This window comes from Lepisma saccharinum, chromosome 1, assembly GCF_977018435.1.
Source record: "Lepisma saccharinum chromosome 1, izLepSacc3.1, whole genome shotgun sequence".
Classification (NCBI taxonomy): Eukaryota; Metazoa; Arthropoda; class Insecta; order Zygentoma; family Lepismatidae; genus Lepisma; species Lepisma saccharinum.
In genome coordinates this window covers 48,382,513-48,397,633 of record NC_139229.1, presented here as the reverse complement: position 1 = coordinate 48,397,633, position 15,121 = coordinate 48,382,513, and the positions used below count along the sequence as shown (strand labels likewise).

General features: G+C 38.9%; 1 protein-coding gene across 4 annotated transcripts in view; it reads left to right on the top strand.

The window, feature by feature from the left end:
* LOC145994918 (uncharacterized) overlaps positions 1 to 14,892 on the top strand; it is a 118,563-nt gene extending 103,671 nt beyond the window's left edge. For all 4 annotated transcript variants that reach the window (XM_083131427.1, XM_083131409.1, XM_083131418.1 and 1 more), the window contains one exon: positions 4,939 to 14,892. In XM_083131427.1, the coding sequence (XP_082987553.1) occupies positions 4,939 to 5,077 (139 nt within the window). In that variant the 3' untranslated portion in view covers positions 5,078 to 14,892. The remainder of the gene's footprint in view (positions 1 to 4,938) is intronic.
* Positions 14,893 to 15,121: the final 229 nt, after the last annotated feature.

Below are 15,121 nucleotides of genomic sequence, written 5' to 3'. Positions count from 1 at the left end.
TTTAACTTTCTGAGTCTAGAAAGCCAGAAAACGTATACGTATAAAATTAATATTTTTTTTATTGAGTACGTTGTACACAGCAAACTGAAAGCAAGTTTTCAGTAATGAACAATGTGTAGTCAGCAGATAAGTCGAAACAAGATGTATAAACCTTAATAACCGTGATAAACACAAAATGTAATATTATCTACTTGGATAGGGCCATGTCCTGAATTTTATGGTTTCATTTTGAAAAACAGGGCTGCGAGCAATACGTGCCTTCCTCACTAATGGCATTTGATTTTATTTTTGTTACTTAGCTTTGAATTTTGGCTAATCGCGACGATGATAATGAGAGAATTGATAAATGTGTACTGAAAAAAAAATAGCGCGCTGTACCCTGACAACATAGTGGTAACAACGTCGCCTTGTAATGAAGGGGCACTGGGATCGATACCCGGTGGAGGGACATAGTGGCTCGAATCCCACATTAGGTAGGATTTAAACTGTAGGTCTATTCTCGATAGCGTATTGTTGAGTCTTAAATCCACCAAATGTCCATAACACAAGGCATTGTTTCAACGTATGTTGAATGTATAATTGCAATGTATATTGTGATAAATTAATCCTTAAGAAAATATACATTTATAATTCTGTTTAACAATAAGAGACTTCACTTTCCTTTACATCTATTCACAAGAGCATAAAAATACAACTTGGAAATTAATTTCCAAATGAACAACCTTTTATTCATATCTTTTACGTATGTGTGTGTGTGTGTGTGTGTGTTTTCTGAAATCTGGCAAAGTCCTAATAATGTATCCACTTCTTTTTGTGAAAGTGAAGAGAACAACACGCGCAAGTAATACTTTTAAAAGAGAACAATCTGGCCAGAATTGGTGTAGCATAATTCTAATACAACTGGCAACACTGGAGCTGTCTGGCAAAGGCGATGTCTCTACCATGTACGGATAAGTCGAACGCAACGTACAGCGCAGCGAACGAAGTTCTCAACCCCGAAAGCACACACAAACACCCTCCTCCCCTCTTGAAATGGGCACAACAAGACCAAAGCGCTAGCCGATTGCACTGAGTCACCTGCAAGGAACACGGAATACGGTACAAAACGAAGCTGTCTGTTGTATGGGGGAGGTGGGTCGGACAAATCCGCAAAGCAGAAAAACTGATTGCTTGAAATTATTCGTAACCCATTCAACACATAACATTCAAACTCTTATATCTAAGAGTCACAATGCAAAATAGTTCATCTCAATACAGAAATACTATTTACGTAATTCATATTTCAACTTATATCAAATGAACAATTTACGTACTATAGCTCTCTCTCTCTCTCTCTCTTTCTCTCTCTCTCTCTCTCTCTCTCTCTCTCTCTCTCTCTCTCTCTCTCTCTCTCTCTATTGAGCCAAAACAACATTCTTGTATTGTTTTACCAATGTTTAATGTGCATGATTGATGATTGATTTAGTTCATTTTACTTATCTTCTTTGTCACTTTTGGCTAATCGCGAAGATGGAGATGATTGATGTTATGATTAAATTGATTAACGATACACACAAAGATTGTACACTCGCCTCACTTAGTACTCTGGCAGTTTGTTTCTTTATACAGCATATTTGTAGAAGATACAATTCAACATACAAGTGTATAAAACAAACTTATTACTAACTTCGTTGACCCTGTACAAGCCCATGCCGGGTTTTGAACCACCCCACGGATCCCTGACGTCATAGGGTGCTGTGCTGTAGAGCGAACACAAACAAAAATGCTTCGGCCAAAAGTCCCCGCGCACCTCCCCCTTCACCCGTTCGACTAGGGCCATAAGGAAGCATGATCCACTCTGTCCCTCCCCTCCAAGCGGGGGCGATCATGCAGACCAACAACTAGAATACGTGGAAACAGGACTGCAGGCTCTTTTCCATGTGGTTCTACTATAACCACTCCGTCACGGAAGTCGGCTTTAATGCGCACATTCCATTATTCATAGTTGCATTACAGCATTCGTGTAAAAAAACAACTCCTAACCGGATCGGAGCGTGCTGTCAAAACCACCACGCTCCGGAGCGGAGTGCTGTTGTCTCACGCTCCGCTCCGGATCGGAGCGTGCGTCTAAAAAATCTGAACCACTCCGCTCCGGAGCGGAGTACTGCTGTATCACGCTCCGCTCCGGATCGGAGCGTGTGTCCCAGAAAGCCGAACCACTCCGCTCCGGAGCGGAGTGCTGTTGTATCACGCTCCGCTCCGGATCGGAGCGTACGTCTCAAAAAGCTGAACCACTCCGCTCCGGAGCGGAGTGCTGTTATATCACGCTCCGCTCCGGATCGGAGCGTGCGACTCAAAAAGTCGAACCACTCCGCTCCGGAGCGGAGCGTGTCTCTCAACAAATCGAACCACTCCGCTCCGGATCGGAGTGCTGTCGTACCACGCTCCGCTCCGGAGCGAGGAGCGGAGTAGAAATGACGCTTCGAAGTCGCTCCGGAGCGCTCCTTTAGTACGCTCCGCACTCCGCTCCGAAACCCTGCTGTCCATTCATTTTAATCCATGTCCTAACCTTTTCGCCTCACCTCGGTCACAAATGTTTCACATAATTAGAATAGAGGAGAATTTTCTATACTCTTTACATTATGGAAGAAAGGTTCCTCAATGACTGCAATACAAAACCAACCATATAAGGGGCATTTAGCTCTCCACCCGCACCGCAAGGTCTCTGATCCCTTTTCGCCACCACTGAGCAAAAGGATAAAAAAAACAACTTTGTTTTCTTTCTCCGACGTCACTCAATGGCTTAGGGCTAATTAATGTATTATGTAAGTAGGAGAATCCACTTCACAGCAGAATCGTTGCTAGATTTTTGGGGCAAAAAATTGCCTGAAGTACTTTTAACATATATTGTTATTTGTCCAAAACACTCAAGAAATTAAGTACATTATTATTTACGAAATTCTGTCAATTGGAATTTATTTTACTGCAACTTATCTTATTTTCTACTTGCAATTGTCTTGAACATAAATACACAGTGGTGTGACCGTACAACAGACAACTTTCACAGTGTGCAGAAGACATCAAGGCCAAAAAATTCGATGCTACGAGCCGTTGAAAATGGCATTTTCTATCCCACATGCATGCATCCCCGTTTAATAGCTTCTTGGTTCAGATTCTAAAAGCGAAAATACACCATAGAAATAATATTACGTCAGCAGACACACTGCCAGGGTGAAGTCACTTAGCCGTTCTCTTCAGATAATTTATTTACAGGGTTCGCACTGACTCCAAAGTCCTGGACAACTGGAGGAGTCAGGAAACAAGGCTAGGACTGAGGTCATTGGAAACAAATTATTTTTTAAAAAAGCTTTCAAAACCTGGAAAAGTCAGGGGAATTAAATTATTTTTGCGTGGAAGAGTTAGTAACCGGAAACACGTTTCGTTTTATCTTCCCAACAATCTTCCTTTTTGGGTAATATTGCTTATAAAAATGTTCTTTCATTTTATTTTTCATTTATTTTCAAAAATGTTCAACAAACGTGATTCATTTGATTAACTTACAAAGTTGAAGTGTAACTCTTAGTTTTTAGCATTACACAGTTATGTAAAATACCTGGAATAGTCGGGAACTTTGCAAAGTGGGTGGGAACCCTCATCTATCAACCTCACACACATATGTTGCTTTCGTAGACTATTTGAATTATGTGCATTATATGCACACATGTAGTCTACCCCTATCATACATTTTTTTTTCTCTCTCTGACAGAAGCAAATGTCAGTGTCAACTGCAAATATCTGTCACGTGGTTGCATACATATAGGTTAAAAATTATGTCCCTCAACATTTCGTAACAAAATGAGCAAATTTCTCTACCCACCCTCTCCTATACACCCCCACCCCCCACATATATATATATATATATATATATATATATATATATATATATAGAGCTCGTTATTTTAATTTAATTTTCTCTCATATATATATATATATATATATATATATATATATATATATATATATAAATAAAAATAAAATTCGCCTATGGGTCTGGGCCCCCTCAAAAAATTCTGGGTACGGGCCTGTCCATATAAGAGTTTATCTTTTCTTCACTCTCTATTTTCACTTACCATTCACTAAATATCAATATTTGAGCTGCCCTGACGAAGCACGTTGATTGAAGTTGTCACATCCTTACGTGAACTTACGGTCTTGATACAGAGCGTGGACTGCCTGGGTCGCAGCCAAATATGCCGAAATAGTTTCTGTACTGGGAAGAATTACATACAGATGTACTGGTTAATCTTGAGGAAGCTCGTAGACTGAGGTGTTCACATGTGAACTGCTGACTTCGAAACAGCCTTTAAAACAGAGTTCATGCATACGTCTGTGCACATCAGAATGTGAACTAATTGTTTTTGTACTAAAAAGTCAATATGCTGACCAAGGCAGAAATATATTTGGTTCTAAAACATAAACTAAACGTTACGTTTCAACCTTCCCGCAAGGTCTTCTTCAGACTCTGTACCAAATACAAATGAAATAGGTAACACACAAAAATCACTCCCCTCCAGTGTCTTGTGTCTGGAGAGGAGTGATTTGTATTTGGTACATAGTCTGAAGAAGACCTTGCTAGAAGGTTGAAACGTAACGTTTAGTTTATGTTTTAGAATAAAATAAATTTCTGCCTTGGTCAGCATATTGAGTTTTTGGTTATCATGGAAACAAGGCTTAATGGTGTTATTTCTGTACTAGGTTTGAGCTGCAGCCTTGTCAGCCTGCTTTCCTCACACACACACGTGTGTTAACCTTTTTTAACATTATTAAGAAGAATTGAGTCTTTTAACTGTAAAAAGATGAGGTACATAACTACAACGCACATGTTCACGTTTTCTGATAGAGTGGTCAAATTTACATGTTAATATAAATGTTAATGTTATCGTTCAAATTTTCTTTCAGGAAAGAAGCATCCGAAATGGAACACACAGAAAACGAAGTGGACGTTGATGAACCACAGAGGCTGCCGAGGGAAGATGATTCGACATCAGAAGAGCAGTCGCAGATTACTTTAGATCCGCCATCTTCTAAAATGATGTAACTCCTGTGAAGATAACGTGGTGTCGACACCATCCCTATCAATGCATTAAATATCGGTAGGATTTATTAGTGAAATCCTACCCGTGCCAAACTACAAGGCCCCTCCCCTCCAGCCTTCAAGCTACAGAGGTGGCGGTCGAAATGAATGAAAGTGCCAACGTAGAGGAGTTAGATCACATCAAATCAAATTAGTGTCGCTGTGAAATAAATGCCCCATGCTCAATGTACTAAGAAATTCTACTGAAATAAAGTGTAGTGTGTTAGCTTACAGTGCGAACAAAAAAGGTGAAATACACGTTATCGAAAGTGTTAAGTAGTGGTTGTGCACGAAGTTAGTGAAACTATGTATTGGCTGTGTGCTAACCGTGTGACGTATTACCAAAGCAGTTATTTTCTTTATCAGTGTATACAGCGAACTTGAAGCACTATAAGGAATCGCCTGCGCCAATTATATCAAGTGCTTCTCTCATAACATCAAAGTTTTATTCTTGCTTTGCCTTTCTTACTTGGTTTAATCACTCACCATCTGCAAAGGATGTAATTAAAGGTGGTGATAATTATTAATGTGAGTTGCTGGTAAGTGGTGAATATCTTCATGTAAGAGTTTCAATTGAATTGTTGGGAATCCGTTGAAAGGCGAGAGCAGGTCTCTTGAACACTTTACTGGTTCCAATGGGTCAAATTCTATACTTCTCTCATCTTTTCATCCCATTCTACCATTTCCAATATACAAAGCCTCCCCTATGGCGCAGTGGTAGCGTCGTCGCCTTGAAATCAAGGGACCCTGGGTGAGATTCACGGTGGAGGAACATAGTGGTGGATCCCACTTTAAATTGTAGGTCCAGTCCCGATTAGCTTTACTGTGCATAAAGTGGACTTATAACACCAAATCAATCAATCAGTCAACCATCACACTTTTAACTTCATGTCCAGTACCGATTAGTGTGCCTGCATAAAGTGGAAAATCTACAAGAGAACAATGGTGCCACATACTTCAATTTTACTTGTAACTTCTTATAAGTTGCTGTAATTAGTTGCCACACTAAAAACGAACTTCGCTACTTGCTCTCCAACAAGCCACCTAACTAATTTTACCAACTGGATCATGTCCTATTTTCATTACTAGTTTCTCTACTGAATGCTAGGAGCAGCCAATAAAGAAGAACTGCAATCACGTGACAGAGGTGGTGAGTTAATTCTGCCACACGCGAGTTTCCTTATGTACGCAAGTTGGCGAAGAACGGCGAGGAATTGAAAGCAACGTGTACAGTGCGATCCACAAGTATTGCTCGGCAAATTGTCCATGATTACTTTCATTAATTTTTCTCTTGTATCATGTTAGTTTTTAAGAATTAATTTTTAATTATGCTGATGCAGAGGAAGCAGCCTATTTGGCGTTATGTTCGAATTCTTGAAGCTCTCATTACGTATAATAAAGAGAGTAAACTTGATGATGGACAATTTGCTTGGTAATACTCATGGATCCTACTGTACATAGAAGTGGTCAATCAGTAGATGCTTCAGTGGGGATTGAGAAACGTGTGCAAGGGATATAAATCCCGTAAATCGTATTCATTTAATTCATACCTTTCACTTCATGAACATGAGCCAGTGATCATAAATATAAATTGAGATTGAAAATTCACGACGAATTTACGAATAAAATTAGACCATTTGTGTGATATACGGGGCACTGGTAGTAGATGGCTAAGAACTTTGTAATTGTTTGGCTTTCGAATATTCGCATGCTGAGTTTATGACTTTATTAAACTGGTATCCTGATCAGAATATGGACTAAATTCCAATGTCATTCCGCAATAATCACTTCGGTAAAAGGCAACTAATTACAGGGTTGGATGATTTACAGTGAAGTAAGAATTCATAACTCTTTCTGAGCTTTGCCAGTCGTGCTTATTAATGTCCTTTTACGAACTTGTCTTTTCGTACATCATTATTGCAGAAACTTTCTCTGAACCTCAAAGGGTGTTGAAAAGGATGATACATTTAACGAAGATCAAGGCCATGTCCGAATCTCGGTTGCAGAATGGCGTCTTCCTTTAATCCACAAGGCTGTGTACTTTTCGACAGATAAATCTTTGATGACTGAACCATTAATGGACACTAATGATTTTACAATTGTGTTTGTTACATAGTGATGAAATAGTATACTTTATGCTTTCAATTCAATTTTCTTTGAGGGGGGTACAAACATCCCTGGGAGGGATAAAAATATTTTTTTGTGGAGAGGGGAATCCCCAGCATCTTCCCTCCTCGCAAATAATCATAGTGTCAGACGAAACTTTGCAGTGTCTCTGTCAATCTCGTTCTCGGTCTTGTCTCGATTTGTAAACATCCATCTCGTTGTCGTCACGAGTCTTGAAACATATAATATTAAAACTAGTATACAGCACGCCTCGTTCCGACACTACGAACCCTCGAAAAAACTATTTTTTTCCTAAATAAACGCAACCACAAGACACAGGTTCGCAATGGCCAGTGGCCCCTGGTTCGACTCCCAGCCTGGGCACGGGTGTTTTTTGTTAGTGTCCTTCATCAATTTCATCATATCATCACTCATCCTCATCTTCACGATTAGCCAAAAGTGGGACAAAAGCGAAGTAAAATAAAACATATCAATCAATCAAAATCCCTTTCGAAATGTCTTAAATAAATTTCGTCTCTAAAACTGTTGATTTGGTAATAAATTGAAAATGAAAAAAACCCTCCAGTTTACATCCAAAAATTTCCGTAAGAACTATACTTATGATATTTGTCAATAAGCCAATTAGCCAAAATAAGCCAAGGTCTACCGGCTGGTAATTTAATTCTTGATGCAAATTTGTGAAGGTGGAAAATTATGACTATTTAAAATAGGACAATATAAGTTTTTCAGATTAATTACCTTTATGAATGTTCATTTTGTTATTTTGTGATAATATTCCCATATTTATTCGTAAATAGACTTACGTTATTTCAACTACTATATAATTTTGTTTATGATAATAGTTCACGTTTAATGTTTTATTCTTCTTTCTTAATTGTCTGGGTGACAACTTTTGAAACTCTACATTCTATATCTGAAGACATACTCCCCCTTTATCCAGACTGCATAATGTCACTGATTAGAATGGTCTCCCCAATGGCGCAGTGGTAGCGTCGCCGTCTTGTAATCAAGGTGTCCCGGGTTCGATACCTGGAGGCACATAGTGGCTCAGATTCCACTGTAAACTGTAGGTCCAGTCTCGATTAGCCTTACAACACCAAATCAATCAATCACTGATTAGAACTCAGTACTTTTGGTAGGGGAAATTGGTCTGACATTTATTACAATTATTTGATCAATAGTAGCATTCTGCAGCTAATCGTACATTTTATTATGCACTGTTATTGATATTGTAACCATATACAAGAACTGTAAATTTAAATGTAATCCATGACACGAGTTAGGTGGCAGAACACCCTCAGGCTGAACCTCGCCCAAGAATTTTAAAATTTGAATTAGGCTTTGCGACAGACGTGGAAAAATACCTTATTTCTGCTTAACTTTTAAACAGTGGAGTTTGGTCGTAATTATGGGGGTCATCGCTTACTTGTTTAGAAGACTTTTAACGTGCTTGATTTTTTAAAGGGGCGTAAGCCTAAAAGCAGGAGGTTATGACCCTCGCCAACCCGCCCCGGGCATGCCTTTGCCCATGTGCACGTAGACAACACTTGGGCAGCGCCTACGAGTGCAATACTAATCTATAATGGAGCAATTAGGAGTCAAGTGTATTAGGCCCTAAACAAAAATTCCTACAACAAAAATTAAATTCCAATACTCCCTAAGCAGACAAGCGGTCTTGGTTTTCCGATGCATAAACACAGAAACCCTTATTTATGTATTAAATGCCTCCAAGCCGAGTCACTTTGTGTTGTCGACTGGTCGGGAGCCAGTTTTTATGTTCGGCGGCGACTGGAAAGCTTGCCCTGATCCGTTACTTGAACTGGAGAAGGAGTTGGTAGAATTACTGCTGTGTTGAAGTATTTTTGTTGAGTATTCCGGTCATGCTAGGACTGATCGACTTTTACGGGTGCACACGGAAAGGACATCTGGCTTTTAACTTAAGGGTCGAATTACGAAATCACGAAAGATTTGACTTGTGACAACTGTTTAAGTGTTAACCTCAATTTCAACCAGCTCAGTAAATTAATTTAGCTTTAATATTTGAGTATACAAGAAAGAAAACGTGAGCAATGAAAAGTATACGCCAACAAAAAAATTATCGCAATAATTCAACATTTCCACAGCTCAAATTATGCCTTTCAATTAATTACTAAATCATATTAATTGATTGATTTGGTTTATTTTACTTCGCTTTTCTGCCACTTTTGGCTGATCGCGAAGATGAGAATGAGTGATGAAGGGACACTCACCATGCCTATACCGCGTTTGTTACAACCTGTCCCGGTTCCCGCGCTAGCTGGTCGCTGGCTTTTCTCCGTGCTGGGGAAAGTCAAAGCCAGGCAGTCAATTAAAATACGCAACGTCTCAACAGTGTCTACGTAAGCGCCTCTCTTCTGGCTTCCATTCGCTCCTCGCTGTCCAGCAGACGATTTTTTCCTCGTTTCTCGCACCGAAACTGTCGAGCGATCGCTAACGCGGGAAAAGGGACAGGTTCTAACAAACGTGGTATAGGCCGGGATTCGAACCCGGAACCCCTGGCGTCGTAGCGCGATGGGCTAACAACTCCGCCACGGAGGCCTTTTAATTAATTACTAGATCATATTAACAGAGTTAATTCATTAAGTGAGAATTCGGCCAGTAAGTTTTAAGTCTGCGTACCAAGGGGAGTTGGTGAGCATAATATCCTATTTTGCATTAGAATTTTCTGAAACAAAGATGAATGTGTGAGGAACAAATTACCTCCAAGCGGAGGCAGTAGTAAAGTCGTCAGAAACGAAGCGAGATGGACAAAATGTTGAGGGGTCAGTCACATTTAATAGATTTCTAATCATACGCAAATTCGTATTTGAGGTAAAAGTTCATTTAATTATCACGTATTTTATTGGGGCATTCCAGCGTTACGTGTGAGACATTTTTACACACAAAATTTAAGGTTCTGGATATGAGATTGAATTAAAATATCAATAATGAACGGATTTAATGAAATTATGAAGTTCTTTGCGGTGTCTGCTAGCAAATGAAAAAAATTGAGTGTGATTGCATAGGCTGTATGCAAGAAAAACATTAACAAAAGTGTGTTAGGTGTGTGACACTTTAAAAATGTAGCAAATTTTGACTTCATTTGTCTGTGATACACATAGGCTGAAGATGCTAGTAACTTTTATTGATGAAATGCGCAAATTATATGCATTCACTAGCATCTAAACCTTAATGCAATTAAAACAATAAAAATTTCCATTTTAATTCATTTGGTTATTAACACGGAGTAGGATCACTTTTCGTAGAATGTCCCTATTGGGAGGGGGGGGGGAGACAGACAGTATTAGGATGGACTGGTATACTTGGATTGGTGTGTCCTCTGTTCCTCCCGGTGGCATCGGCTTTGCGCAGAAAACAGTTATATTTCCTCCCTTTACGATTTGAATTCTTCACTAAAGTTGGACCACAAGCAAAAGAACCGGTGCAGACATCCTACTCCCACGTGGAAGGGAGGGGGGTTGAGTGGAGTAGGTTTCACCATGGGTTGAGCTGAAGGGATAGAGGGGAAGATGAGGGAAAGCTTCTTGCCGAAATGTCTTTTGTTTGTGGTCCCACTACAGTAATTGAAGTGATGGTTCGGGGGGAGGGGGTGCTATGTGCCCTTCAGCTAGGAAAATTTACAAGTACCTCCTACCTACCTGTTACACTGCACCATACTTGCATCCCTCTACCTATCCCCAAGTTCGGGTAACAATCTGCTACCTAACAATAAGTTGTATACTTCCCATATCATGATTATACAGATAGCAAGAGTTTGATAAACTATACTACTCAGATAGCAAGGTAGACTTACCTCAAATTCACATTAAATTTGCAGTGCCGGATCTACAAATCTTGGGCCCCCCTCAAAATATTAGCAAAGGCCCTCTTCTACCTACCTACCTTCACACATGCACATTATATGTATATGTATATATAATGTGGTGTGTGTGTAATTTATTTCTCGTGTTGACAAAGTTACACACAAGGGCCTACAGAATGATTCAAAAGTCCCTTAACACCCCTATGAAAAGTAAAGTATTTAGGCTGTGTACAATTGGTTATGATAGAAACAGGTTAGACTATTTTGCAATGGACTGGCTCATTGAAGAGCATGAAGACTACAGTATTCCCATGTTTCCTCCTCTATTCTCGCACATATTCATTCATAATATACCATGCGTTTTCCTTAATTCATTGTCGGATTGAAAAAGGAAATACTGAAATAGTAAACGCACAAGTGCAAGAAAGATACTCAAACTGATTGACAGTCCCACATTATTGATTCTGCCCATTTCAGAGGAAAATCATGCATAATTTCCCACCTGTTGTGTGAGAAGTTTATGTGTGCAAAAGTTATGTAATATGTTGAAAGTTATACTTTGGGTTCCCTATAGGGGGGTGGGCAAATGAGAACTGGAGGGGCCCAGACCACCCTGCCCCCGCAGTTTCGGCACCCGTGGAAAATGACACATTTGTTAAAATCATGCAGTCATAACTTTCTCCTGATTAAAGATAGGTTGAAGAAACCTTCATCTCTACATTTCTTGTCATATTCCAGCCTGATTTGATTCTAGTCTGACTGCCACGTGGAAGACCCGGGGTGGGTGATCTAAGGTCGGAATTTTTCCGGCTTTGTCCCTGCATAAATCGGCTGCAAAGCCCAACCAGACTGAAAAACTTGGCCGGAGCAGTGTTGATCACATCACCTCCAAGATGTCAGACATCGAAAATATGTGGAGCCCTATCCCCACACACCCTAAATGTGCCTTCATGGCACGGTGCTATATGCACAGAGAACTTTAACTTTACCTTTGCCTGTATATATTGTATTCGTTTATGTACCCCTGAGTAACTACGTTTATTTTTTACATCCCCGAATCCTATTCTATGCCAATGGCTGAGTGCCCCCTAAAGGCTTACTTGTCTCCGCTCCCCCCCCCTTCCCTGTACTGCAGGGTTTTGCAGCTTGTAGATCGGGCACTGATTGCAAGTCATCTGAACTTGCAGGAAATTTTCAGAGCAAGTCTGCAAATTTACAGCAAATTGAAGTGGCAGAAAGCGATGATCAGCAATTGTTTCAATTATGTTCGGTTGACATCGTTTATTTTCGTGGCTCAAGGTGTCGAACAGTGGTTGTGGAACCAAACAAAAGAAAATTGGAGGGATCTCATGTTGCCAAATGTATTGTAATTGCAGTTTCCCGCTTCATGCTACTGTAAACGCAAGTTTGAAAAGAGCCCTATAACGAGGGACAGTCATGAGCGTGGGTGAAATTATTGGTCGAAGGACCTTGGCTAACTGCAGCAGCAGCTGCTGGCTCTGAATTAGATGAAGGACTAACATGAAGAAAATGGGGTATCTAACAAAACACACACTAAAATTCAGTGCTGGCTAATTGTACACAGCAACAAGCAAACACAAGATTAGGCTTCGACCTTCTACTTTGAACAAAGTATTTTGCAACTGAGATTGCCACATGGACCAGCATGCACATACCATCGAAGATGGCTGGCAGGTAGACATAACTCCCAAGGTCAGCGACCAGGGGAAAAGGCATTGAGTATAATTCTTAAAATAGAACAAGTAATTTATGTAACATTTCTATATGCTCTTACAAATACTGTAATAGGTCAACGAGCATGCTATATTTACTCACCATGGACTATCTCGGAAGCCATTGGCAGGATAGATTATTAAATATGAAGCATGCCTTCCACCAAAATTACAGAAAGAAATGTAAACCTATTCTCGATCACTAAGGGCAAAACACCACATACACAAGTATAAATATTAACATATAAATGAATTATGCAAACTTTTAAATTTCTGGTGAAATTACATAAAAACCATGGTAATAGAATTTGATATATAACAATTGAATTCTTTCAACAATGTAAAAGTAAATTCTCCAAGGTAATCGATGGTCTATCCTGAATGTTTCAATCATTGTTGGATTAACAATGTTCTTTGCAGCTAGGAGAAGTATGCAGGAACTCTTTTCAACTATCTTTAATACAAGATTTATTTAAATTGTGGTGCCAAGGGATGATCCTCTCCGTCACCGCTCCATCCACCCTGAGTTTTCATACCATAAATTTCAAAGGCAAGTAGACTTTTATCCTTGCACATGTTGATGTATGATATTTGCATTGTTTATAATTCAGCTGTAAGAATTAAGTATTTGAAAGCGATCAACATCAACAATTAGTACCAAGACATATTAAATTACTTTTCCTTGGGTAAGATGTAGGCTGGGAAAGCTACACCAATCATTCCCTTAGCCCCTCAAATCTTCTCACAATCCTGGGTCAACACTAAAATTTGTTGATCCATTTGCCTGAGGTCTCTTGCACCAAAGGTGAGAGTTCTAATCATTATGATATGCAGAACCCAAAGTACACAAAATGCTACAGACTGCAAATTGTTTCAGAAGTGAACTGCAGTATGAATATTTTGTGTGCCCCACTGGTGTATGCAGTGTTTCAAGAGGGGGGGAGATGGTGCTGCAGCTCCTAAAAGTTTTAGAAAATCAAATTTTTAAAATGATAGCAGTAAAGAACTTGTGGAAAAATCAAAATGATAAATGCAAACTCCCCATTTATGTCTTCGAGCAACTTTTAAAATGAAGGTAAAAAAATATATTTACAAAATATTTTATATTGTATTCCATCTCCTCCCAGAATGCAGCTATGTAATATCTACCATTATAAAAACTGCCCCATCTGAAAAAAAAAAATTTCTGCGTACGCCAGTCGTGTAGTTAGATTTTTCCATCTTATCATTAAGCTGCGAGCTTCATAACATTTATTCCCCACCCAAAAACACTGTTTATACATATTTGATTTTCTGAAATTTCAAATTATCTAAACAATCACTGTGCTACCTTTCTGCGTGTTGAAAATTTATATTCTAAAGATAAAACTGTTGACCACTTGACAGGATACTGCATTAATATTAAAATCAGTTACTATTATAATGAACGAATTGGGGGAGGGCTGTATCCAGGTTCTTGGAGGGGATAGGCACCCCTTATGTAATCTATATTCACGTCCATTTGTGTAAAGAACCTGTGTGTATGATTAATTGAATAAAAAAGAAACTGATGTTAAGCCAAATTATTCAGGTATAAAAAAAATACTTTTAAAATACATTATGTTTAGTCATGCCTTCAAATGTATTACCAAAATGTGTAACATAGAAATTAACCTGTTATTTTTCCAATTGTTTCCTGCAGTTGACACATAATGTGTGTAAATTACTAACCACATATTCATACTCCTTCTATGCTGTGAGAAAACTGCATTTTATTATAAGTAGAATTTACTATGGTTACTTAACCTGTTATATTCTGAAGATGAGAGAAAGCATACTTCAATCTTATTCCCTATTGAACTGTCAAAGGAATACAGAACAGTGGTTGATGGAAAAGCAATTTGTAAACAGGACAAGTTGCTTTTATTATTTGTAATATAGTCTGCATTAAGCAAACAATTCCAGTTGTGCAACCTATTGATATACATTTTATTTTTATGTAAAATATGTAAATGTACAGATAATAGTATTTTGTAAATAAATCATAAATGTAAATTGCAATAGTCATTATGTTACTATCAATGTGCCCTACCACTCTGTGCAGTACTTGGATGTAACTAGTTACTTATAATCAGAGGCACCAACTTCATAAAAATATTGTGTGAGATTGAAAAAATGAATGAAGGAGAAAAGAAACACTCACCGGACAGTGGAAAAATTCAGAATTTTCGCTAACTTTGTCGTAGCATCTTCTCACACCGAACATTCTGATTTTTTCCACTGTCTGGTGAGTGCTTCCTTTCTCCTTCCTTGATTTTTATTTAACCC